The sequence below is a fragment of the Pholis gunnellus genome (genome assembly GCF_910591455.1).
Source record: "Pholis gunnellus genome assembly, chromosome: 18".
Lineage (NCBI taxonomy): Eukaryota > Metazoa > Chordata > Actinopteri > Perciformes > Pholidae > Pholis > Pholis gunnellus.
The window spans coordinates 8,814,299-8,838,765 of NC_136545.1; the positions used below are offsets into that span (position 1 = coordinate 8,814,299).

At 41.6% G+C, this 24,467-nt stretch overlaps 1 protein-coding gene across 1 annotated transcript; it reads left to right on the forward strand.

The window, feature by feature from the left end:
* Positions 1-854: 854 nt before the first annotated feature.
* LOC306710497 (uncharacterized protein) lies at positions 855-18,663 on the forward strand. Its single transcript, XM_079179087.1, has 11 exons — positions 855-1,316; positions 2,405-2,482; positions 2,644-2,728; positions 3,188-3,223; positions 3,469-3,608; positions 3,964-4,087; positions 4,945-5,089; positions 5,382-5,486; positions 8,362-8,489; positions 15,268-15,355; positions 18,481-18,663. Exons 1-11 carry the CDS (start codon positions 1,127-1,129, stop codon positions 18,640-18,642), a joined length of 1,281 nt encoding a protein of 426 aa, XP_079035213.1. The 5' UTR covers positions 855-1,126; the 3' UTR covers positions 18,643-18,663.
* Positions 18,664-24,467: the final 5,804 nt, after the last annotated feature.

Below are 24,467 nucleotides of genomic sequence, written 5' to 3' on the forward strand. Positions count from 1 at the left end.
TTCTGCATCTGCACTATCCTTGCTGCTCACTATCAGGTAAGGCAAGCAGGATCTTGCAGTGGTCTTGCAAGGGATTCACCCGTCTCCCCCAATGCTCGTGGCTGCTGGGACACTTCCTCATGCTAAAGTATGCCTTGCTGTTGCCCCTCAACCAGCCGGCATGTTTATCACAGGGGTGCAATGTCCTAATACAGAGACTTCCCCTCTGTTACTGAGAGACAATAATCAGTTCACCACAGGAGGTGGACATGTTTAAGTCAAAAAACACAAAAGACTTTTATTTTTTTATTTATTTGTTTGCATTGCTCTGTCATCTGTTTAGGCCCCTTAGCACTATTAGAGGTAGTAGCAGCAGACGTTGCATTAACAGCAGTATAATATTAATTATTTGGCCTTGAAAGCGTCTTACAATTTAAATCCTGCATCTGTCATGTAACATACTTTTTTTACTTATTCATATTTTATCTGCATTGATTCATGTGCTCATTTATTCCAGAATGTGTTATGTATTTAATATTAAACAATGTGGGTCTCGTGCACAAAGTCCTGTCAATTGGTTTGGGAACAAGTGATGATTAAGCAGAACACGTACACGGGTCTGCAAAAGCACATGTTCATACAAAACAAAGAACAAAAATTTAACAACAAAATCCCTGAGTGATGATTGGTGCATTGAGGCAAACTTGAACAAAACCTGAATGACCTGTCCTGGCCCTTTAATATTAGCCAAAACACCACCTCGCCCATTATGCAGACGATCACGCTACGGTGGTGTCACCACATAGCTGTTGTAGCAGAGTAGCCTGGCAACAGAAGTGAAACTGCAGCAGTAGCAATGAGAGCAAACAGTAAGGCAATGTGAGGCCAAATGTCGGACATCCCCTGAACGCGTCACCCTGCGCTACAGACACGTCCGATTACCTCAGAGAGAACCGTGACGACAATGAGATAGCAGTAATTTGACACACAGGTAGAGCCACGCGGATTAAAAAATGATTAGCGGGCGATGACAGCGGCATTCACGCTCGACCTGTGTCGTCAAAAGGGGGTCACTGACGCTGAATCCACCTGGTGAACCAATTCATTCTTGTTCAAGCGAAAGTGCGTCTCCAACGTTGGACCTTGAATGGCTAAACTACCAGGAAATGCCGGTGTGCCGGTGCTCGGGGACAAGTCGCTGGAGTTCTACCGGGATCCGGTGATTTTCTGCCGGAAGAGGCTCGAGAAACACCGGAGCAGAGTGTTTCAGTCCCGCGTGCTGAATAGACCGACCGCCTTCGTCTGCTCCGTGCAGGGGATGAGAGAGCTGCTGTGCGGTATGTTGTCTGCGCACGGTTGTGTGTTTATACACACTTGTATCTATGTGTGTGTGTGTGTGTGTGTGTGTGTGTGGACGCAACAGGTGAGCGCGCGCATCGTGGAGTTCAGCAGTAAAGCTGCATGTTTTATCCCCAATGACTACAAACACCAGTATTACTTCAATGTTGACTAATATATTGTGTAGTCCCTCTGCTTAGGGAATCATTGGTCATTTGTGTTAGATGTGACACTTTGCTGGTGTGCAAATGTATCTTACAGGGGAATTAGCGTTTATAGTGAGCTCACAGTGACCTTGTCTCCTCAGATTCTGCTCTCAGGCAAAGGAACAAAAGGAAACTTCCCCTTATTTGGAGGAAAATTCACCCCAGGGATTAGTCTGATCATGGGAGACACTCGTGATGTTACATGAGAAGTGGGAGAGAGGGTGTAGTCTGCTACCCGTCAATGTAAAATGAAACATGATACCGTTATGATATAATAATTACTCTCCTAATTGTAATGTCAACATAAGTTATACATATTAAAAGAGGTTTCAGGAGAACTATTCAAATGAGATTGAAGTATATCAAATATAGTTCAACTCACGTTAAAGTACAACGCATCTTATTCTAGAACTATTATGAAGTTTTTAATTAGACACAGCTTTTAAACAAGGACGTTTATTTGAAATGTTTAGATATTGGTGCCAGTACTATATACTGATACACCAAAACATTTGTTTTTAATACCTGTATAGTGCCATAGTCTGAGCAATATAAAATATAAATGTACATTCCAAACTCCTCAGTGCAGTATAAATGTCATTACATTTTCTAATAACGATGAACAAGAACACCTCATGTTAGAATCTGAACGTATAACTGAAAATGACAAATATAGTAGCACACTGTGTTGAGGTGTTAGCCCCGCCCCCCCATGCATTTGATAAGAGGATTTTCATGCATAATTGAATCCTGGTGTTTTATTACGTTAAAACTGGATACTGTTACACTTCCATCTATCTCCCCCCACAGTGTGTCGGTTTGTTTTGTGTAGTACGTATATATATATGTGTTTGTAATAAAGTTGATGTTGTGTGTTTCAGACAAGTCCAACGTGTTTCTGAAGGATCCGACTGATTTGATGACCAACATGTATGGAGACACCTTGGTCACCACTAACGGTAAACACATGCACACACAAACGGCAGATATGTATGTTATACATAAGGTGTAATAAGACAAGAAAAAAAGCAACAAAATAATTCTTTCCAAGACGCAGGCACTGATGATGCTCAAATTCACGGAGCAGTAAACACGAGTAACTTGTATCTGTGCGTTTTAGGTGAGGAGGCGTGTCTTCTCCGTCTGTCTCTCACCAGCCTGTTCACAGGAAGTTGCTTGAAATCATCTAATGATTACATCACCAGGTAGGGAAAGGAATGTCATTCGTATAATATGTGTGTTGCTATGTATTTTATGAGCTGGAGAGCCACAGGGTTCTTCAGACTTGAGTTGAGTTGGCATGTTTACTCTAGTTGTGTAATTACACATTCTTTTTAAGTCTCTTGTGCAATGGATACAAATAGTGGCAACGACATTCGTGACACGGCCTGAAAAGTCTGTATTGCTGCAACATTGTGTCCGTCCAAGTCAAAGGCTTCTTTAGCAAGAAGTGACCGCCTCTCTGTTCTATGGAGCGAAAAATCCCTAAAATAATGACATAGTGTGTAATATAATATTTAAAATGCTTGAATAACAAGTGAATGTAGCCCTATGTTATTGTCACAATGAGCACAATGTCTCAAAATGCACTGCCAGGACATATTTAGTGACTTCATCTGGTCTGAGTAGTGCGTGTGACTGTCTGTGTTTCTTTCACTCAACAGTGTGTGTGAGCGCTGTCTGAAGGACCTCTCTCTCAGGTAACACGTCACATAAACCTCCAGCACTCAAAGCACGTACATGTGTCATTATCTCTGCCAAGAGGATCATGCCAGCAGTTGCGATCAATAAAAAAAAGCGAAACTAAAATATAAAAGACATATAGATACGCAATAACACCAGCAACATGATGTGTGGTAGATATGTATTTATTTTATTTATTTGATATGTGATCTGTGTGTGTGTGTGTGTGTGTGTGTGTGTGTGTGTGTGTGTGTGTGTATAGTGGCCAGCCACAGTGTGTGTATTCTGCCTTTAAGCGTTTGGGGACAGAGTTGGTGTTGGGCCTTTTTCTGAACGTACGAGCAGAAGAGCAACCTGAACTCTTCCAGGAAATCATGCAGCTGTGCACCCAGCACTGGCATGGTAGGGGCACACAAATATGCTGTTTACACACACAAAGCACAAAAACCAACAGTCCTTTATACAGCCAAGTATAGACGCACAAGTGCAGGGGTGCCCCTGACCCCTTTACACTGCTCCAAAATTGTCTTTTATTTAACTGCAGCACTGCTATTGTTACAAACTCACTCTGACATTTTTTTCTTTATGTTTTCCAGACGTATGTTTTTCAGCTCTGTTGTTTTGCAATACTACAATAGTATTGCAAAAATCTTCCACTTCCCCTTTTAATTCAGCTCAGTAAATATGATACATTGTGTGTGTGTGTTTTTGCACTTCTTTGTATCTTTCCTGACCGACTCCTCTCGTGCCCCTGCAGGTCTGATCTCCGCTCCGGTCAATGTGAAAGTTCCTCTGTGGTCGTCGGGTTTCTCCACCGCTATGGACGCCCGAGACAGACTGATGGAAATCATCAAAGACAAACTGGAGAATGACACACAGGGGTGAGACTGCATTTGTCTTTGTACCTCTTTTTCTCTGTCTGATACACACAAACGCAGGATCGCACACACACACACACACACACAGTTCCTAGTAGAGACGGAAGGAACCACCCCACTGCTTCTCTATTTCCCCTGTCAGTGTCTCTCTCTGTCTTTTATATCTTTATCTTGTACACAGACACACACAGCAGTATTCATTTTACAATCATTCTCAAAAGCAGAGCTTCTACCTCTTGTTTATGTCTGCTGAAGACTTGCCAGTACTTATGTTTCTGTTAGATTGTTGCACAAAAAAAATGTAGTTTAGTTAAATACAAATTCGTTAAACTAACTTAATTAAGTACATTTCTGGAAGTTCTTCAAAATAAAATACCGTCTTTCCTGCCGGCCTGTTTGCTTGCCCGCATGACTCTCCGCCTGAGCCTTGGACTCCATTCCACCGTTTTGTCTGATCCCTGCCTCCATAAGTCTGCGTTCTTTGTTTGCCTGGCTAGTGTCCCGACTTCTGTCTCCTTTTTTTTATGACATTGAGTAATGATGAACTTTGATTTGATGATGATCTGCTTGGTCTCTCGGCCGGGCTTTTGGGTCACCTAATGGGTGATCTTTCGCAACCTTTTGCTACTCTCAAATCCTATTGGTTCAGGTTATATGTTTTGTTATGCCTTTGAAATACAGCAACACTTCCCCCTGAATACTGTGGTGACGTTTGCGCTTTGCATTGATATTCTTATGCGTAAAGCTCTCTAGTAGAGGCTGTTGATCTCTGATTATGGCTCCCATGCTTTTTATTACTGATGATGTTGTTGATGTGGAACCGTAATCTCAATGTTGCTCTCTCCTCTCCGCGGCTCTAGTTTTGTCGGCACGCTCGGTTCTTTGCCGCTGCCCGACTCCAGCTCTGCCTCCCAGCATCTCCTGCTGTTCATCTCAGCTCTGATCCCCAAAGCGCTGGCGTCGCTGCTCACCTCCTTCACACTGGCGCTCAGTGGAAACCAACAGGTATACGAACACAGACAACATTGTGTGTGTTGATGAGACAAAACAGCAACCAGATGCAAGAAAACAATACACATCTTCAGTACACATTAATCATGTAAGCAGTCAGATGTGCAGAGGTGGCAAATGTAGGTGTGATTCAAAATGTACACAGGCTTTGTAGCGTAAGAATTTGATAACATAGAGTATCTAACAGAAAAAGGCATTTCTTTGAATTAAAACTTTTTCTTTCCCAGTTGTTTCTGCTTTTAAATATGATTTACAAACCAAAACCTTTCCCCGTGTTCATGAGAAGACCCGTCGGCGAGCGTTGGAAGACCCTGATTACCTGCACACAGTGCTGCTGGAGGTTCAGAGACTTTGGCCTCCTTTCATTGGTGGACGCAGAATAGCTGATCAGGTAGGACTGGGTTGCATCCTATTCATTAATAAGCACTGAATGAGTGTTGGGTATTTCTTATCTTGTGTTTTAAATGAGAGATTCGGTGTCGACCTTCTCGTCTCTAAAGTCATTATAAATCACAGATTTGTTCATAGGGACGGATTTTCAGATCCAAATGAAATAGGACTCTATCCATTTGGTAATAAGATTAATATGATTAATATGATTATTGGTATAAATGTAGCACTTTTACTTTGCAATATCTCCAAATTGATAAAATGTTATCTTTTTAGTTTATAAGAGAACAGGTAAGGTAAGGTAACATGTTTTATACTTCTAGTAAACATAATAAAATGTATCTTATGTATTTATATATGTTTTGATTATCTTTTTTTATCTAGTTCTCAAGATAATGAAATAATTAACTTTTGATCTCGACATAACGGTAAAAAGTAGCTAGCATGTCCATTCTCGGCTGCTGTACTTAGTGTGTATATATATATATATAGTTGCCTTAAACATCTTAACAATCAGTACAAAAGTAGGAGTAGCTTCAAATCCCTGGATCGTTAAAATTATAAGCAATATAGAGAGCAAACATAAGTTTAACCCATTGAATATGGTATTTTAGCATTTTACAACTTACAGTGATAAATATGAAGAAAAAATCCTATCTTTATGCAAAACCTTTTTGTTTGGAGGTTTTACAATAGGCTGCCGTTTAAAAAAAAGAGTTTCAAGGTCTTACCATTGCAGGGTAACTCAATTCCCTCCTAAGTAAACCCTGTGCTGATATACACTGTTGTGTGAAATGTCTTTCATGTTTGTACTCTTTCAAGGATATATGAAAGTCATTGTTGTAGCTTTTTTATAGGTTCATGTTCCTGTAGTCTAGGATTCTGTTTGCCGTGTTGCACTCCTCTCCTCTAGATGGCGACACATTCCTATAGTTGGAAGTCTGCTCTGCTGTCACTGTCCTCTCTCTTGTGTTTACTGAACAGTACGAAGAGATACAGGGGCTGGACAAGAAGCACATGAGCTTCTTTGCATTGAGCAGCATATGCGTTTTAATGGCAGCATGATATGTCGTTACAGAGGCATGCAACTGGAATTCATTGAACTGGTATTTACTGCAGGCCTGTTTTATTAGGTGTTTCTATTATGTTGTACATCATTTGTTTATTCTAAATTGTTCCATGCAGCCATTATTTCCACTTGCTTCGTAAACTGGTGACTTATTATCTATCCATTGTTGAGTAAACCTGTGTGCTGGACATGTGACCGTGTTATATCCCGTTGGCCTACTGTATATGTTACAACATCCATTTTCATTCATTAAAACAAGTGCTCTCAGGTTTGATCAGGTCAGCCAATAGAATCCCAAATGTACTCCCTGTCTCTTGATTGGCCGGCTGCTTACTCCGAGGGCTGCCTCCACCCTCCTTCCGCATCGGCTGTGTTTATCATTATGACCTCATCAAACTGCCTTATGCAACAGCTCAATCGGAGGCATTGATCCATCTCTGCTATTGATTGGCTCCGCTTTCCCGGAAGGAAATGATCGTGTGTTGGGGGGGGGGGGGGGGGGGGGTGTAGGGTTTGGCAGTGGGATTGATGTGTGCTGGTGGCACTGTGAGGCCGAGCGGAAAGTAATTTGTCACTTCTGGGAAACGAATCAGTACTCTTTGATTCCCAACGGCCTCAGTGGGACGCGGGGTCACGACGCGTGGGCGTTCTGGAGAACATAAGAGACGAAAGAACTCAAAGATAATGTGTTTTTGCAAGATGGATTAGTTAGTATTGGGGGAGGAAAGAATACTAGAATATCTATGCTGACTCAAATTGACTAGATTATTTTTGTCGCTAGTATAAAAGTAGCTCTTTTGACGACGACTTGCAAGTTAGGTAGTAACAAATTGCCACTGTAAAAGTGCTAATATGGCATCCTGACAGGAACTCTCTGAAGTCTTGTATATTATACTTTTTAAGTTGAATTCAATGTAGAGATGTATGGCAGATGTCCATGAAATCCTAGCCTATGCTTTCATGGATTTTTTTTATATTGAATAATTAACAAGGAACTCAAGCAGAAGCAGTTACCCCCTATCCCAGGCAAATAATTTGCCGACTTCAAACACAATGCTAATACAAAGAAAAGCAGGAGACAAGTGCTGCATGGATCCAGAGTGAAACGATGTTGATGAGATGTTTATGTGTGCAGGTAGGTGTGTAAGAAAGAGAGAGATTATTAGTATTCACAATTGGGTGGAAAAAGTAGATGCTCCATCCAGGTGGAACTAAGATATGCAATCGTTTTCAGGGTTAGTGCGTGCATGCGTGCGTGCGTGCATGTGCGACCGAGAAATGAACTGCAATGGCAGAGGCGTCTCTCAGTGAGAACTGGGAGAATTGTAAAAGATTTTCCACTCCAGCAGTGAAAGAAAAATGAGAAAGAGGGGGAGAGGAAACGGAAACGGTGATCCTGTTCTGTGGTAGTCCATTAGTGCAGCTACTAATGGATGTAGTGAATAGGTGAATTAAAAGGGCAACAATTGGGTCTTTGGGTAAGTGGTCTTTTTGCCCCAAGGTGGCTCCTTTCACCGGGGCTTTTGTTTAAAATGGAACTGCAATTCACAATTCGAGCCAAACATCAGTGTTGAAGAAGTCTCCCATTCATTTTGGTTCAAATGGGTATTAATAGCGTGTTCCTAAAGTTGCGTCACTGCAGTGTTCCCAGCTCACATTTTGTTCTCGTCGTATGTCACTACTTTCAAAATCCACAATTTCTAAAATACATAGCCGTTGTAGATGTGAAGCAGGATTCACTCGGCGCTTTGTCATTTAATTATGATGAGATATGACAATGTGATTTCTCCCCCTTGTGTATGTGTAGGACTCCACGCTCGCAGGGTTTTCCGTCCCAAAGGACTATGGTTTGATCTATATCAGCCATTCCGTCCACCGCGACCCCGAGGTTTTCCAGGAGCCGGACAACTTCCTGCCAGAGAGATGGAACGGAAAGTAAGGATCTTAGATTTGTCTTTAAGTCTTTGTTTATTAAGCTTAGACCTCGTTGCGGAAACAGACTTAAAGAAGCAATGTGTAGGATTGTGATCTTCTGGCAGAAATGTATGAATATCATTTTCATTATTATGTTTTCGTTAGGGTATAATCACCTCAAAATAGGAATCGTTAGCTTAGAATGAGCCCTTCATATCTACATAAGGGGCGGGTCCTCTTCCACGGAGCCCGCCATGTTGCACATGTTGCACATGTTGCGCGGCCATGTTTCTACAGTAGCCCTGAATGGAGAAACCAAACACTGGTTCTAGAGAGGTGCCTTTCACGTTTGTGGCAGCTTGAATTTTGTGCCGCAAATTGCACCTGATAGCGTAGTTTATCCTACACACTTGGAATAGAGGGTTTTGGGGGAATCAGTATGTTGCAATCTGCCACCTCGCTGCTAGATGTCACTAAATCCTACACGGTGATCCTTCAAGTGTCCTAGCTGCTCCCTCCTTACAGTTAGGAGTTTCAAAGTTAGTTTAGCGTGCCGCGACGGAACGCATGGAGGTCATTTATCAAATTTGGCACAAATGTCCACTCGTACTCGAGGATAAACTGTTTAGATGTTGGTGGACAAAGGTCAAGGTTACTGTGACCGTACGTCTGTCCCATTCTTGTGAAAGCGATATCTTCAGGAACACCTGGAGGGAATTCAATTACATCTGGCACAAACATCAAATTGGACTCAAGGAGGAACGGATTAATTATGTGCTGTATATTGTCTTTCTGTGGGTATTGTAACACCATATAATGCAAAGCAAATCTGCTCTTTCTCAAACGACAGTCTAAAATCTCTATAAAGTTGAAACGTTTCACAAACGTGTCAACAAAATTTAAATTTTGAGTAAGTCACTTCTTCTCAAAACGTGAAAAAGCGGCAGAATGATGCAGGTTATTGTTCAAGGGATTTTCTCATTTACTATCTCTGGAAACTGAACCTGTGACATTTTTGTGTCCATATAATAAGTGGCTTATCCTGAAATGGTTGAAAAAATTAAATACAGTCTTGTGTGCAGCTCTGTTCACACATCCTACCTGTGTTAACAGTTAACTGTGGTATCATACGCTGACACACATGCACACACACACACAAACACACTGACCATTAGATGGAGGAAGAGGGAGGAAGCTGTCAGTGCATTGACACATTAAGGGTCGAGGAAATGCAGCAGGAAACGCCATTTTCATTAAAAACAAAAGAAGAAATAAAAATGAATTATACTAAACAGAAGAGAAATCAAATGGATGATGGATTCATTTCTATTGATGGCTGTATGAAAAAGAGGTAATGGACAGATTTCTGTAAAATGCATGATTTCTATCAGAGTTAGTGGTGAAGAAATGAGGAAGAGAAGCTAAAAGTGGTAACAGTGACACGAGGCTGCTGGTTTATGGCCAACACATCAGATCTGACAGCTGTTGATGAATATGAGAGAAAGAAAACAATGACATTTTTAAAACACTAAGACAATGGTGCAGAGTGCAAAGGATGCTCAATCTAATATGGAATGATTACTATACAGTGTATTCACACTTACTTACATACTTACATTTATATTGGACAGTGATCCTGCCCCCTTTCCTATCTCTGGAGCTGTATAAGTCCTGAATGTAGGGCAGGTTGGGACCAAAATCGTGTCTGCTCTAAATAAATAAATGAAAATAACAGATTCATTTTGTCGTATAAATCCCTCCACACAAAGCTAACTAGTAATATATTTGGTCTTGGGGTCTACACTGCAGTTTGCTTTATTATTCTATGTTGTAAAATCAGGTTGTATACGGCCGCTCCTCTCTATCTCTCTACCTGCTCTGGTGAAAATGTAACCTGATCTGGCTCCTTCACCAGTTCACTCTCACAGTCAACCGTTTTTCATTCATCCACTTCCTCCATTCACCTGTTTATTCTCATTCATGCTTGTTCATTCAGGCGACAGAGCAGAGGGGGGAGATGGGGGGGGGGGGGGGGGATCTATGAATGTATGTATGTAGGGAGCTGCTGCCATGGAAACTAGTCATCTGACACTGTCTTTACCAATAGGGATTCCCTCTCTCTGTGTGTGTGTGTGTGTGTGTGTGTGTGTGTGTGTGTGTGTGTGCAGGGTGGGGGATGATGCCCTGTGGAGTGGGATGGTATACAGAAAATGAGTCAGAGACGATCATATCTTGCTTCTTTTTTTTTTCTGTGTGTGTGTCTCTCGGAACAAAAAGAGGGTGATTCCTCTAAAATGAAATGTCTTTGAGTGTGGGGCTCCCCCCCCCCCCCCCCATCCGTTAAATATATCCACCGTTATAAAATCCCTTTTAGTGGAACTGACAGTTTAACTCAATGAAGACAAATAAAATACAGGCACACACATGTCTAATAGCAACAGTTAAAGCATTTTTTTTTTTTTATCCGCTCTGTTTTGCCGCTTCGACCACGATCATCAAGAAATGACGAAGGATTTGGTTTTTTTTATAGACAAACTCTCAATGTCTCAGTGTATTTTCTGTGGATGTGAGGATTTAGCCGTGTATACCAGTTTACCATTCTATTGTAATTTTATGTTTTCTACAACAGAAATGTCCACTGGGTGACCGTGGAACGGTAGGTACGGGTATATTTAGATATGTTCTTTTACCTCCTTCCTAATCTTTATAGTTACACCATTAATTCGCTAAAATAGTCTCTATTGTATGTGACCTTTCACTACAATAACAAAAGGACAAAATGAGTTAAAACCAGATTATTGTGACAATGTGATGATCGGCTTGTGCATAACACAATGCTAACTAAGTAATGGGTGCCATTTAAAATGGACTGAAGTGAACGTAAAAGCAACCCTTCATGAATGAATAGACAGGTAACTGCTGCCATGGTAACTGTCCACCTCATACCGGTTTTTACCAATGGGGATTCCCTGTGTGGTCTTGTGTATGTGTGTGTGTGTGTGTGTGTGTGTGTGTGTACATCCTGTTCTGCAGGATGAGATGGGGTTGACGAATGAGTCAGAGGAGATTTTCCTTGAGACAATATGATGTCAAATCGAGCAAACATAAAAAATATACCATCAAAAAATTGTACAATGTAGGGGCCTGAAATGTTGTCCATAAAATACTTACGATATCCCATGAAGACTAAAACCAACAAATACTTATTCTTGTCGACAAGAATTGTCCGTGTAGCCTAACCAGACACAGATCTGTAGCTCCTCCATCTTTGCTGTGCCGTGGATCTCTCTCTTCATTACAATGAACTGCCTCAGTACTGCAGTTTATTTTGAGTTGGTCCCACACACACACACACACACACACCCTGTTGCTGCCAAAAATTCTCACTAGTGCACCGAATTCACCCGCTAAAAATGACTCCCCAGCCTATTTATCACAAATAGTTATTCACGTTTGTGTTGTTTATTAAAAACTAGGTTTTAGGAAGGTGTTAAGCCTTTTTATGAATATGAAACTACATACTGCATTTGTGACCCGCTTGACTTGGTGCTGAGAGATAATTATAGGTGTAGGAGATTCAATACGTGTATACTTGGCGTGTGTGTGTGTGTGTGTGTGTGTGTGTGTGTGTCTTAATTGCTGCTCAAACTAGTGAACTTCCCTCAGGATGTAACTGTATTTTTGTCTCTCTGCGTGTTGACTGTATTTACCCTTCTAATCCTCTATTTATCTTCCGGTCTGTTTCTCTTTCCTCCTACCTGTCTTTTTCTCTGCATCTCCATCCGTCAGTCTTCCTGGAGACTATTTTCCGGTCTGCCTTGATAGTTGCCTGGCTCCTTTCCTTGCCACCTGGCCGTGTAATTTAATGGCTGCAGTCCTGCCCAACTACAATAACTACAGTTTAACCACATCATCTGTTTGCGTGTGTGTGTGTGTGTGTGTGTGTTTTTGTGCGATAATTGCGTATATTGTCCGCTGTGTGTCCCAGGACATACTGTATCGTCAGCTTGTGTGTTTGTGTGCTTTTCCATTTGGAAGCAAACGGTCGAGCTGGCAAGTTAACGTCCTATCAGCCAGACGCCCACACAAGCTCCGGCCCGTAGACAAATGAATCGGAAACGCTACCAAACACAGATACAAATCTGAGCTACCGCAGTGGGTTGTGTTGCTGGTTTTAGATAAGTCTGAGAACAGGGGGTTTCCTGCTCGTCTACATACACGCTGACATGCATCAGTTTTCTTTTGAAGTGGAAATTATTAGCAAATCTTAAGTATTGGTTTGTATTGCGGGTTTAGAGTTTTCCCCATTTCAAGAAATGTGTATGAATACTGAGAAATACAAGTCCCTGAAGATAACTGAGGTTTGTTTTGGTCTGGGTATTAATGGACAAATAGACGTAGGTATTACTCCGTTCATTCAAACCATAGTTTTGATAGTAGATTGGATGTTTTAGTCATTTCTATAGTTCACTAAAAGTTTGCGGTACAGTACTTATTATAGGAAAAATTGCATTCTTAAACATGTTAGCTAGTTCAATTAGTTTGTTGAGTGATTTATACTTCCTACCAAAGTCCTTTTTAGTTTACATGGAAGCGTCAGTCGGAAGAATTATGGAAATATGTTGATCGGTGGCTTATTTCTCATTAACATAACTGAAACGGCTGCATTGATGTGTGCTATCTTTCATGAATGTAGCTAGATAGCTGACTGGCTATGAAAGCACATGATGTCCTCTTTCTTAATCCCGCCTATTAAGCTCTGGTTGGTCAACTGTTTTGCTGATTGTGGGCAAAAGTCATCAACGGGCGCAACATCACATCTATTTCTTTATGAAAGCTAACTGGATGAATGATATGCCATCTCGGCCTCAGAGCTCAGTCATGGCGTTTCTCTACACTTTAGAGTAGAACAATTAATTATACTGTTCACGAGATTATACCTCTCTGATTTATTTCCCATCTATTGAGCATATTTAATATGGACTTCAGCCGGACTGCTTGGTAAGACTTCCTCTCTCTCTCTTCCTGTCTCAGTGTTACTGCATTGTACACGACACGTCTTGCTGGTTCAGGATGGGCCTAGAAGTACCATTAGACCATTAGACAGATGCTGCAGAGAACACTAATATTCTCCCTTCTCTCTCTGTCTCTAACTCTCTCTCACACACACACACACACAAAGCCTCTCACACACACTGGACCCAGACTACACACACCACTAATGCTTCCTGTTTGCCTTTAATCAGAGCTCAGGTTTCAGGAAGACAGGATGCATTAGTGGTGAGATGGGGAGAAACGTCCTGCATTAGCAGTCTGTTGACAAACCTGACGGCTGGAAACGACCAGTATCTCTATGTTTTTTTTTTTTGGAGAAATTGTAATGTTACAGCAGGTATGGCAAAGAGAGTCAGACCGACGACACGTGTCGAGATGTTTCAATGATTCAGGCCCGCCTTGTGTTATCGCCCACCTCTCAGTTTAGTCAACGAGATTTCGAGAGGCCCGAAATCAGCTGGAACAAGCTAGGTGTTGTTCAAAGATGCATTTTCAGTTCAGAATTTCTGACCACTAGTAGCACTATGGAGATTCCTGTTTGTTTTGTATCACGCATGCTACACATTCCTGCCGCCGGTTTTAATGCTATTCTGCTGATCGACTGTGGAGGGTGACGCGCAAAGGAGCGTTGCAATGTGCCCGCAAAAGCTGTGAAAAAAGACTGCAAGCTAGCAAACATTGATTTATTTTAAATATTCAAAAACAATTGTATTTGCAAATGTTTTATTACGAAGGCATTGCATTCAACATGGTCGATGACTTCAACCGTTTTGTTTAGAGACTCTGCATGTTGTCTCGCTTTGACAGAATTGGATCCGTTCATACCACGTCCACCATCTTAGTTTAGCATGTTAGCATGCTAACATTTTCTAATTACTTGCATAGCAATAAATGTAACAGTTATTGAGATATTTCAATCAGGAACGTGGTGGACAGACCGACACTGCAGATAGAATGGCTAAAAATATTGATGGCAGTGATAGAAGTCTCCAAAAATCAGTGTAAAATGCAAATAAACCCATAAATATATGAACAGACACATATCTGGAACAGACAGTATCTTACTATGTTCCAGATTACAAGTGAAACACAAGCAGTGCATTGCTGTGCGTATTTCTAAATGAACGAGGTTTACTGATATGATCGGTGACCTCTGGCCACCATTCAGGTCATCTCATTGGTTGAGAGACATGACATGTTTCCATCATGTCGTCGCCATCGGATCATCATCTGATGTCACATCGGATGATCATCCCGCGGCTAACAGCGCATTCTATGACAGCTTTGTTATATGCACGCAACAGAGGCATGAAGTGGTCATTATTCTGCCGAGGGACAGACTATGAATGGAATTCAAATGCTGTCTTGTTCAACAATACAGGCTTAGCACTCGGATTTATAAGTTTTTTGTTCCTCCAATTATTGAAGCTTGTTAGAATATTGGTTTCTGCTTCTCTGATTTCTTTGCACGCATTTTGGATTTGTGTGTAACGAGGCCTGGGCAATAATTTATTTTATCACTATAGCCGCTTCCACCCTTTGGAGTACGCAACATGTCGTCAGTCACGGTCTATATCTGACACATTCAAAGTAAGGTGGTTAACTAGGTAATAAAGTGGTTAAATTCAACCTTTTCATTAAAAATGAGGATTGTAATGTAAATAAAATGATCAATATCTACTGAAATGGAACTGTATTGCACAGCCCTCTGTGTTAACATGTAACTATGTTTTTGTATGTGCAGGAATGCAGGCCAGGAGCACTTCCTGTGTTCCTTCGGCAACGGGCCCAGAAGCTGCATTGGAACTAAACTTAATGATTTCTTCCTGAAGGTGACTCTATTTCTTTGCTCATCACACTTCCATCTACAAACACATAAATACATGTCCACTCCTCAGTGTCATAGTCTTTAGAATTGTCTTCTTTTTGAGCTAAGGAGGTCAAAGATGTATGGAAGGTTGCGTGTAATGAAAAAAACAGACACAATGAAGAATTAAAAATCCTGAGATGTTGAGTAATTTGCATGCAGTCATAATAAAAACTGGATCCGCAGCTACTCCAATTTTTTTCTCACCAGTATTGCAGTGAAAAAGGCCTGTGCCCCAAAAAGCATTTCCCCATAGACCACCAGTTTAAAAGACACCTCTGCAGTTCGAGGTGTCAACAGTTTCACAAACGAGCTCAATTATGACTCTTTCTATTGTGAATTTTATATTTTATATTGTGGTTGTATGTTTGTAAAACCTTACTTGAGCTGAGAAAAAAGCCATTTAAAAAACTGATTTCAACCACTATCACTAATCTTTTGCATTATGAGTGAATGTGTTCTCTAATGGGAGAACACATTTGCAACCAAGATGGAACTACTGTACTGTAACTGTCTGACTGACATAATATGGCATATAAACAAAGAACAAAGAGACAGAGAGAGAGCTGAACCATGAGCACTCCTCATGGAAATGATGAAATGCTTAGCTGTGTGTGTGTGTGTGTGTGTGTGTGTGTGTGTGTGTGTGTTTATTAGTGATAACAGACGGAGAGCTCAGGTACAGACTGTCCTGTTTAAACCACCTGCCAGTCCCCACGGCAGCCCTCACCATAGCCACCATTGCCTATACTCAGGAGACACACACACACACACACACACACACATGCATGCATACACAGCCTGTGGAAAGAACAAGAACAAGACATGTTCCAGGTGTGAAGACAGGAAGGCACAGATATTTATTTCCCATGTGGGGATGTTACCTCTGGAATCAGCTGTGTCTATGTATGTGTTGTGAGCCTTGGAGGGTGACGCCAACCTGAAAACAACCACAGCGAGCTGGTGGATCACCAAGGTTTTAATTGGAAACGTGCGAAACTAAATGGAAGGATTCCCTCTTCTTTTCAGTTATCACAGACAAACCTTTGTGTAGGTTCAAAACATATGATAAAAGGATGGATTATTTCATAATTTTGTTACAATCAATGAAGTGACACTTACCAAATCCCGACCGTACTCAGTAACTGTTGTAAGCTTTTACTGTGTACTTGCATAGCATTGATACATTGATAATGGGAGCATCTACCATCGCATTGTTTTGTAATTTTTGAATAATAGGTCCATGATTTTCACACAGTGGTACACAAAGACAAGCTTCTCATTTCTGGCCTGTGGCTGGCGATTTGGACTTGCAGTTTTTATCACCTGTAGCTAACTAGATAATTAAGCTAGCTCCATGATTTGGTTGAAAATATTGTGTTTCCAGGTGACTCCTTTTGAAACTAGATACCCTTAAAAGGGTTTTAAATGCGTTACGTGTCCTAAAGCTGGATATAAGGCTGTTATGCACTTATGCTAGTTGTGGTGTGTTTGTGGGAGGGAAGGAAGCAGATTCCACCAGTCAACTAATGACAGGCTTATCTCAGCAGCTCACGTCCGTTGAGTCAAACTAATCCACTTAATATACGTTACTTAACCTATTTAACCTACGCTGGTAGATTACAGTCACTAAAACAGAATCTATATGTCTGAGATTAGTGAAGAGCAAAAACGGCAACACGATGTGTTACTGAAAGCTATCGTTAATGCAAATGCTAGGTATGACTCAATCCCACACACACACACACACATGAGTCTTTGTAATTATTGGGTCTGATTGAATGGAGCCCGGGTGAAATGCTCAAAGCAGTTCAATGATCTTCTCTCTCCTCATTCAGCTCCCCTTATTGTTCAGCAGGACAATCAGGTTTCATTATCTAAAACTAGATTACTGATTGTAGATATCCAGCGGCTTCTTGCTTTTTATTGTTTAAAAAAGTGGCATGAATGGGATAAGGTAGGTAGGCAGTACATTGCTCTCATACTCTCGCTCTCCAAATGGACAATGAGCAATCATCTCTCTCTCTCTATGCATTCTGCATGTCTATATCTATATATTTATATATATATATAACTATTTATATTTTAAATCCAGTCTAGTTCCTTATCTCACTCCTATATGTTGATGAATATTATATTTTGACATTCACTGAATGAATTCAGACACATGATGTCATCCGTACCCACGGGGTCAACCCTGCTCCTCCGTCTGCTAGCTTAGGAGTGTGTCTGATTGGCTCTCAGCAGACTGACCACTTGCACATACCACCACACACACACACACACATACATATATAAGAGGGTGTGACCAGAGTAAAAATGAGACCACAGGGATCTAGGTCAGAGATGTGAGTCATCGCCACCTTGCTTCATCCTTCCCCTTTCCTCCTTCCTCCCACACCCACCCTCACCATCATCATCCTTCCCCAATTCCCTCTTCTTCTTTCCTCCCTTAGCCTACTCCATCCCTGTTTATTCATCCGGCTCCTCCCCCTCTATCAGGGAAATCTTCATTCACAAAGTGGAGGGAGGCAGCGCAACTGGCTGTTACTGGTGAATGCGATTGGTCTGCTCGGTGGCCGGGTTTCCATCAATGGGGGAATGCTGCCAGCCATGGAGCTCTGAGTGCACTTAGTATGTAGAATAGTAGACTGGAAATGAGAGTGTAATGTTAATCGGGGAAATTTGAAAACTACACTCTCTGTTAGATGATCAAATTAGCACAGATATCAAGAAAGTGTTTGAGCCCCAATGACCTAATGTTCTGTTTCCACTTGGCTGCGGAAAGGTGTTGCGTTGCATTCCTACTTTGAAATCTGGAAGTCAACATACAAACAAACACAACAAGTGTTATGGAGGCTGTAGCTTCACAAGTTTGACTTTTTTTTTTTTTTTTTACAAGCGTTGGCGGAGGCTCTCGCTCTGCCAAGTGCCTCCCGGTTCAACATTTTGTCTTTGCAATGCTATAAAATTAGGACATTTTCACTGCCACCCCCACTGCTCTTCACTCTAAATATCATCAGGCAGAAAGTAAGTTTTTCGTTTTTATTTTTCTACAGAAAAATCTTTCTTTTCTTGTTTTGCTCCCAGGAAGCGTGCATGTACCTGTTAAAGAACTACGACTGGTGTTTGGACCCTCCATCACAGGACCTTGAGTACAAATGGCTGCCCGTGTCTCGCCCGGCCAACCACCCCACCGTCTCCTTTACCCGACTCGATCACACCACATCTGACAGGAGCGACACCAGCTAGGGATGCACAGTATGTTTAGTGATGTAGCTGCTGATAAGTTCGGGGGGGGGGGGGGGGGGGGGACAAAGAAATACATATAAGCACTAAAAACTAGCTCGAGGCAAAATATGCCCCAGAGGGAAGCCAGCAGAGGCCCCCCCCCCCCCCCCCCCCCCCCCCGCTGCATATGATAGAGTAATCGTCCTGGGGAAAGCCGAGGAGTGTGCTGGTCTCACTCTGTGTTCCTCTGCCAGATATTCGGCAGCTTTGCTTGAGGAATCTGCAACAAAACACAAACTAGATGACTCATAATCATTCTCCTATTGCTGAATCTTGACACTGCTAGACAGCATTTTTTTTTTTTGTCTGTTTTTTTAATGAGTCATTTAGGCCAAAAAGATTCACCAGATCCAGAACATGAAACTCTTTTCCCAACTGAATCTGTCTTAGACATGAGATACTGCTTATAGGTCGAATAGAGATACACCGTCCCTTCTCCCGTGGTGGAGTTTACTGTGAACAAAAATTTAAATTTCCTCCAAAACTGCAGCGCTTGTTTGGTAGAAATTGCATTCCCCCCCCCCCACTCCGCAATATCAATATTTAAACCACGTAAATCCAAGGGAACACACACACACACACACACACGTGCACACACGTGCACACACGTGCACACACGTACGCAGAGGTAAGCCTTCAGATTCAATACCTAACTGCAAACCTGTCTCCCCTCCCCCTTCCACCACCTAGCAACCGCCACTGCTTAGCAACAGTTCGTCATACTGACACTGACTTTAGTATGCAAGTCTCACACACACACACACACACACACACACACACACACACACACGCACTAAACTGGTTATTTTTGAAAGCAGTTGGCAGTGATACACACACCATCTGAGTCACATGTAAATGTTGCCAGAAGGCGTTTGAGATCGCACGCCTACATTTTAAATAACCTTCGTAACCTGAATGATTTCTAGCACATGAATCATAAACCAAACGAGAGTTGTTCTGTGCCTATATCACATGAAACATAAAATTATATATATTATAATTGTATTTGTTAATATTGAAGTGACAGATTATACTACAATACATATTGTTTGCATTTGTCTGTCATAGTCGTGTAAGTGCATAATTGTTCAATTCCTTTTTTTAATGTTGTCTAATGGTTTGACGTATGGGTTAGTGTCGAACTTCTTTTAACGTTACTTAGTATTTTATCTCCACTGTAATACCACATTGTTCTTTTATTAATCTGTGTGCTATATTTTTTGTAAAGAATATGACATTTGGAGTATATTTGGAGTCATCCGATGATTCAAAAGAATAAGAATAAACAACAAAAAAATGTAAAAATGATTTGTTTATTTAATTTATCTAAAATTATTTTGATGAACTTGATACTTTTTGCCTCTCCAGGCCTATGAAAGTCCTTCTCGTGTCACTTTCTAAAAACAAAAAGTACCTTTCTGGTTGAACTGCTCATAGCTCACGTGCATAACCTAAAAGTAGATTCATTTCAGATGTCACCAACAGTTTGAAGCAGCTAGCAGCTAAAATAAAACATGTTCTCTAATTGCTTTCACCCACATCGCATCTAAAGGAGAAGACTGGAAGTCAACACATATTGTGAAACTATTCTCAAGGAAAACCCAGTTTATGTTTAATAAAATAGCATAAAAATAGACAGTAAAAAGCAGACAGAAGATAAAGTTTCACAGTTACAGTTAAATTACATATATAAACATGTAGCAATATTAATGCTGTATTAAATATTTCATTTAACTTATCCCAGCAACAATAACATGTCCAATGTGAGCTTGAACATGTTCAGCTGCAGTGTGAATAAGGCCTCGAGTGTGTAACTTGTATGAAACGTGAGCTATGCTGTTAATGCTGCCCGCCGTCTCTGTAATCCGCTATAGGCCCGTGTCTCAGAAAGATGCTTTTGTCCTTCGCAACAAACCTACTTTGTTCTCTTCGCTGCTCTCTCACACACACACCAAACTATACTCCCTCCTATACACAATGAATTATGCTGCAGACGGGCATATTTCTTACTTGTCTCACTCAGCCGTTGTCTCTGTTTCCCCCTCCCTTACTCACACACACACACACACACGCACTTGCAGACATACATCACACAAGATGAAGGCAGAAAATGGGGCTCTTGTGAACAGAGTGGTATGACTCACTGCTCTCCCTGCACTTGTCCGTTAGCTGCCGGTACTCGCAGCAAAGCACGACAGGCGAGAGCGATTTACAGTCACAAGTGATGTCATAGTATTGGATTCTGTGTTATAGTTTAGTGTGATTTGTCAGATATTTGAATGATCAAATACCAACAAATCATACGACATTCGATTAACGATGAAATACCGTGGACGACATCAGGTGGAGCTCCTCTCTTAAGTAGCAGGAGTTGATTGGATTCGGACACGTGGACTGTTGTAGGGCGTTAACCTGAGACCTTTAGGTCACTCGATGGATAGATCAGCATTTCACATGGCATATGTCTTGCATTCCAGGCTCAACCGGCTATCTGTGTGTCCCGCTTGTGGTCCACCCCTACACGTTTATAAATCAGCTGACCACGCGCCCGCAAACAATGGCCCCTAGTGAATTTCCTCTGGTGAATGTAAAGTCAGTGAATTTCAAGAATGTGATGAGCAGAGGCGGCATATGCTCTCTTTCATACATGTCGATTTCAATAAGATGCAGTTCATTATAGAATGAGGTCAAAGCTCGAAGGTTTGTTTACAACACAGGGTTGCGCAACGAATTGTTGAGTTGTTGTCCCTTTATGCTTCACAACAACAACAGAAGAAGAAACGCCACGGTCGAGAAAGAAGGATGGGTTGAGGAGTTTTACAGCCTGAGGAAAGAAGCAGCTCTGTAGTCTGGTGTTTCGGTAGATACTTCTCAGTGTTTCCTGCAGGAGTTGTGTGAGACTGTGGTTGGTGGACCTCAGACCCTCTGGGGATTTGTACATTTTAAAGTCTGCTCACAAACCCGGCCTCATCGGTATCCCTGATGCTCGGTGTATGGGAAAAATGTTCTGCGCTACAGGATCCTTCAACCAACACAGCTGTGTTGTCATGCACATGTTTGATGAAGGAACATATTCATTTGTAGAGGATTAGAAAAATGCAATAGACTAAAAGGTGGGGTCATTTTCCATCCAGGGTGGTGAGAAAAAGGGAAGTAATGTCGGTCACTCGCAGACATGTCTAACAGGAGGTAGGACAGTGTGTCCAGATGGCGGAACAAAGCCTGGGGTCAGTTTTAATGAGCAGAGCTAATTACCACATGACTGTCCTATCTCTCCACTCCCAGTGGACTGTTGGCCTTTAACAGGGTATACAACAGGAAGTAAAGGCAGGAAAAACCCACCGCCTACCCCTCCCACATACACACACACATAAGAGTCACTGTAAACAAAGTGTGTTACATGCACCCAGCACATCTTTATGGGCACAGTTGACTGACAGTCGACTTCTTGTGATAGTGTACAGAAGAAGCACATTCTGACTCAAATGTATCTGAAAAATGTATTATTTTGCACCAAAGTTCTTAATCAAATGAAAATAAACTCTGAAAAAAGACATTTGTCAAGTATTACATTCACACAAGAGTATGCAAAACCATGTGGTTATTTCATATAGACTTTATTTATTTATTGAATTACCAGAAAATGCATTATATGGTGCTATATATGGTGTTCAAGATATGACATTTCCTTTATCGTGGTAGCAGATTTTTGGCCATATAGGCCAGCCCCACGTAATCGGTAGGCCCTAACCCCACCTTGTAACTGACATTTTGTTAGCTCCACTGTAGGTCATAAAACTAGTTAACCACACATTCTAGCATTTGCAGCTAATAGAGCGGTAAAAAACACTGCGAAGGGGTTTAGTGAGGCTGTCTTTTTAGCCCTTCTGATGCATAGTTCCCTAGTTTTAGGATGAGATCAATTTTCACACAGATGCAAAACAAACGCATCACACGCTTTGTGGACAGTCAGGACAGTAATAAAATGTAAACAAACGGTATAATTGTTACAAAATTGTATACAAAACTATGCAGCCACCGATTTATTTTTGTCTCACCTGGTAATCTTATTCTCATTGTTTTGATGTCTACAAGTGTTTCTCCATCAGTCAAATTCCTGCAGCAAACCTCCCGCCCACACACAGAGACGCACTCGCATAAACACACAAGCATGTGTCCGTCAAAGCAGCACACACACACACACACACACACACACACACTCTCCTTGCTGCTTACTACTGTTTGTCTGTGCTCAGACAAGCAGGAAGGAAAAGCCATTAGTCACTGAGGTGCCATCAAGCACAGTTTAATTGTCTCATTTATCTTCCCTCTGCTGCTGAACTCCGCGCTGCCGCTCAGTTTCACCAGGCAGCCCTCAGGAGCAGAGCACTCTGCCAAATATAAGTACGTAATGATTTGTGGCAGCAATTGGTCCTATATGTTCTGATGTGAGTGTCTCTGGCAGAAGTTGAGAAGTGGTGCGCTATAGTTGCACTGTAGCGTCAGTTGAGTTTCAGGTCGCCCCGTAGGATACGAATGAACTTCCGGGGCCTTGTTGAGGAAGTTGATGGATGTGCAGACGCAGCTTACAGTCAGTCATGTCCTCAGGCGACAGCACTGACATCAGGCCGTGAATGGCTTCATGTTAGAATTCAGCTTAATAAATTTGAAATTTGAACTTCTATGATTATGACATTGTTTTTCATTTATTTTTTTAATAAGAAAGGCTGCGATACTTTGAGCTGAATGCTAACATCAGGATTCTGACATGCTCGCACTGACAATGTTAACATGCTGATGTTTAGCAGGTTCAATGTTTACCATGCCATCTTAGTTTAGCATGTTAGCATGCTAACTTTAGCTATTTAGCACGAAACAGAAAGAACAGCTGAGGCTGATGGGAATAGTTTTGCAGGTATTAAGTCATCAACCAATGTATTGAACAAATTAAAATGTTGACCTGATGATGGCACTTAATGGAAAGTCAGCGGAGTCCTTATTCATCCTATGGGGAGCATGGATGTCTGTACCAAATTTATTGGCAATCCATCCAGTATTTGTTGAGATATTTCAGTCTGGACTTGGTGGCGGACAGAGCGACCTATAGAGCCACGCTGCTAGCATGGCTTAAAAAAACACACATCATTGCTAGTTTGTTGTTGAAAATACTATAAATCTCTCCATAATCCTGTTGAAAAATGAGTCGATGGTGAACAACTATAAAAAAAAATACTAATGTATTACTTTAAGCACTCAAATGCTTTAATTAGATGCAATAAACCCACAGATCCATTTAAACTAAACAGCACAAATGTAACTGCTACTTTTAGTCCTCTCTAAAGTGTTTGCGTAGACATGATCTGGACCCAGATGCTTCTGATACTGAAATAACTCGGCTTACTACGCATGAAGACTATTTCAGGACTAGCTCCCATCCTCTTGTGACTCTCATTGTGATTTCAAAATTACAATCAAGTGTTGTTCCATGATGTTGCAATTGTAATGTGAGAGATGGAGAGGAAACACGGGAGTCGGCTGAGTGGTTGGGAGTACGGTTGAGTGAAAGAATCCTCCCTCTCTAATTGACATACTCTCTTTTAAGCACTTTGCACCACTTGTCCTCTTCGGTCTCTCCTCTGGCTCCCCTCCGTCTCTTCCCCCTCTCCTCTCTTTCTCTTCGGGACTGCAGTCGTTCATTTCGACATCGCGGAACAACACTTGACCTGTTTTTAGCTGCCGGGGTAATGACCCCGTCTCCGGTGACGTCCGCATGGGAGGAAGAAGAG

Excerpts from the sequence above, each read along its gene's own strand:
- LOC306710497 (XM_079179087.1), top strand. The coding sequence starts at position 1,127 with ATGGCTAAACTACCAGGAAATGCCGGTGTGCCGGTGCTCGGGGACAAG. Across the intron at positions 2,483-2,643 it reads CACCTTGGTCACCACTAACG|GTGAGGAGGCGTGTCTTCTC; the intron begins GTAAACACATGC and ends TGTGCGTTTTAG. Across the intron at positions 8,490-15,267 it reads CCAGAGAGATGGAACGGAAA|GAATGCAGGCCAGGAGCACT; the intron begins GTAAGGATCTTA and ends TTGTATGTGCAG.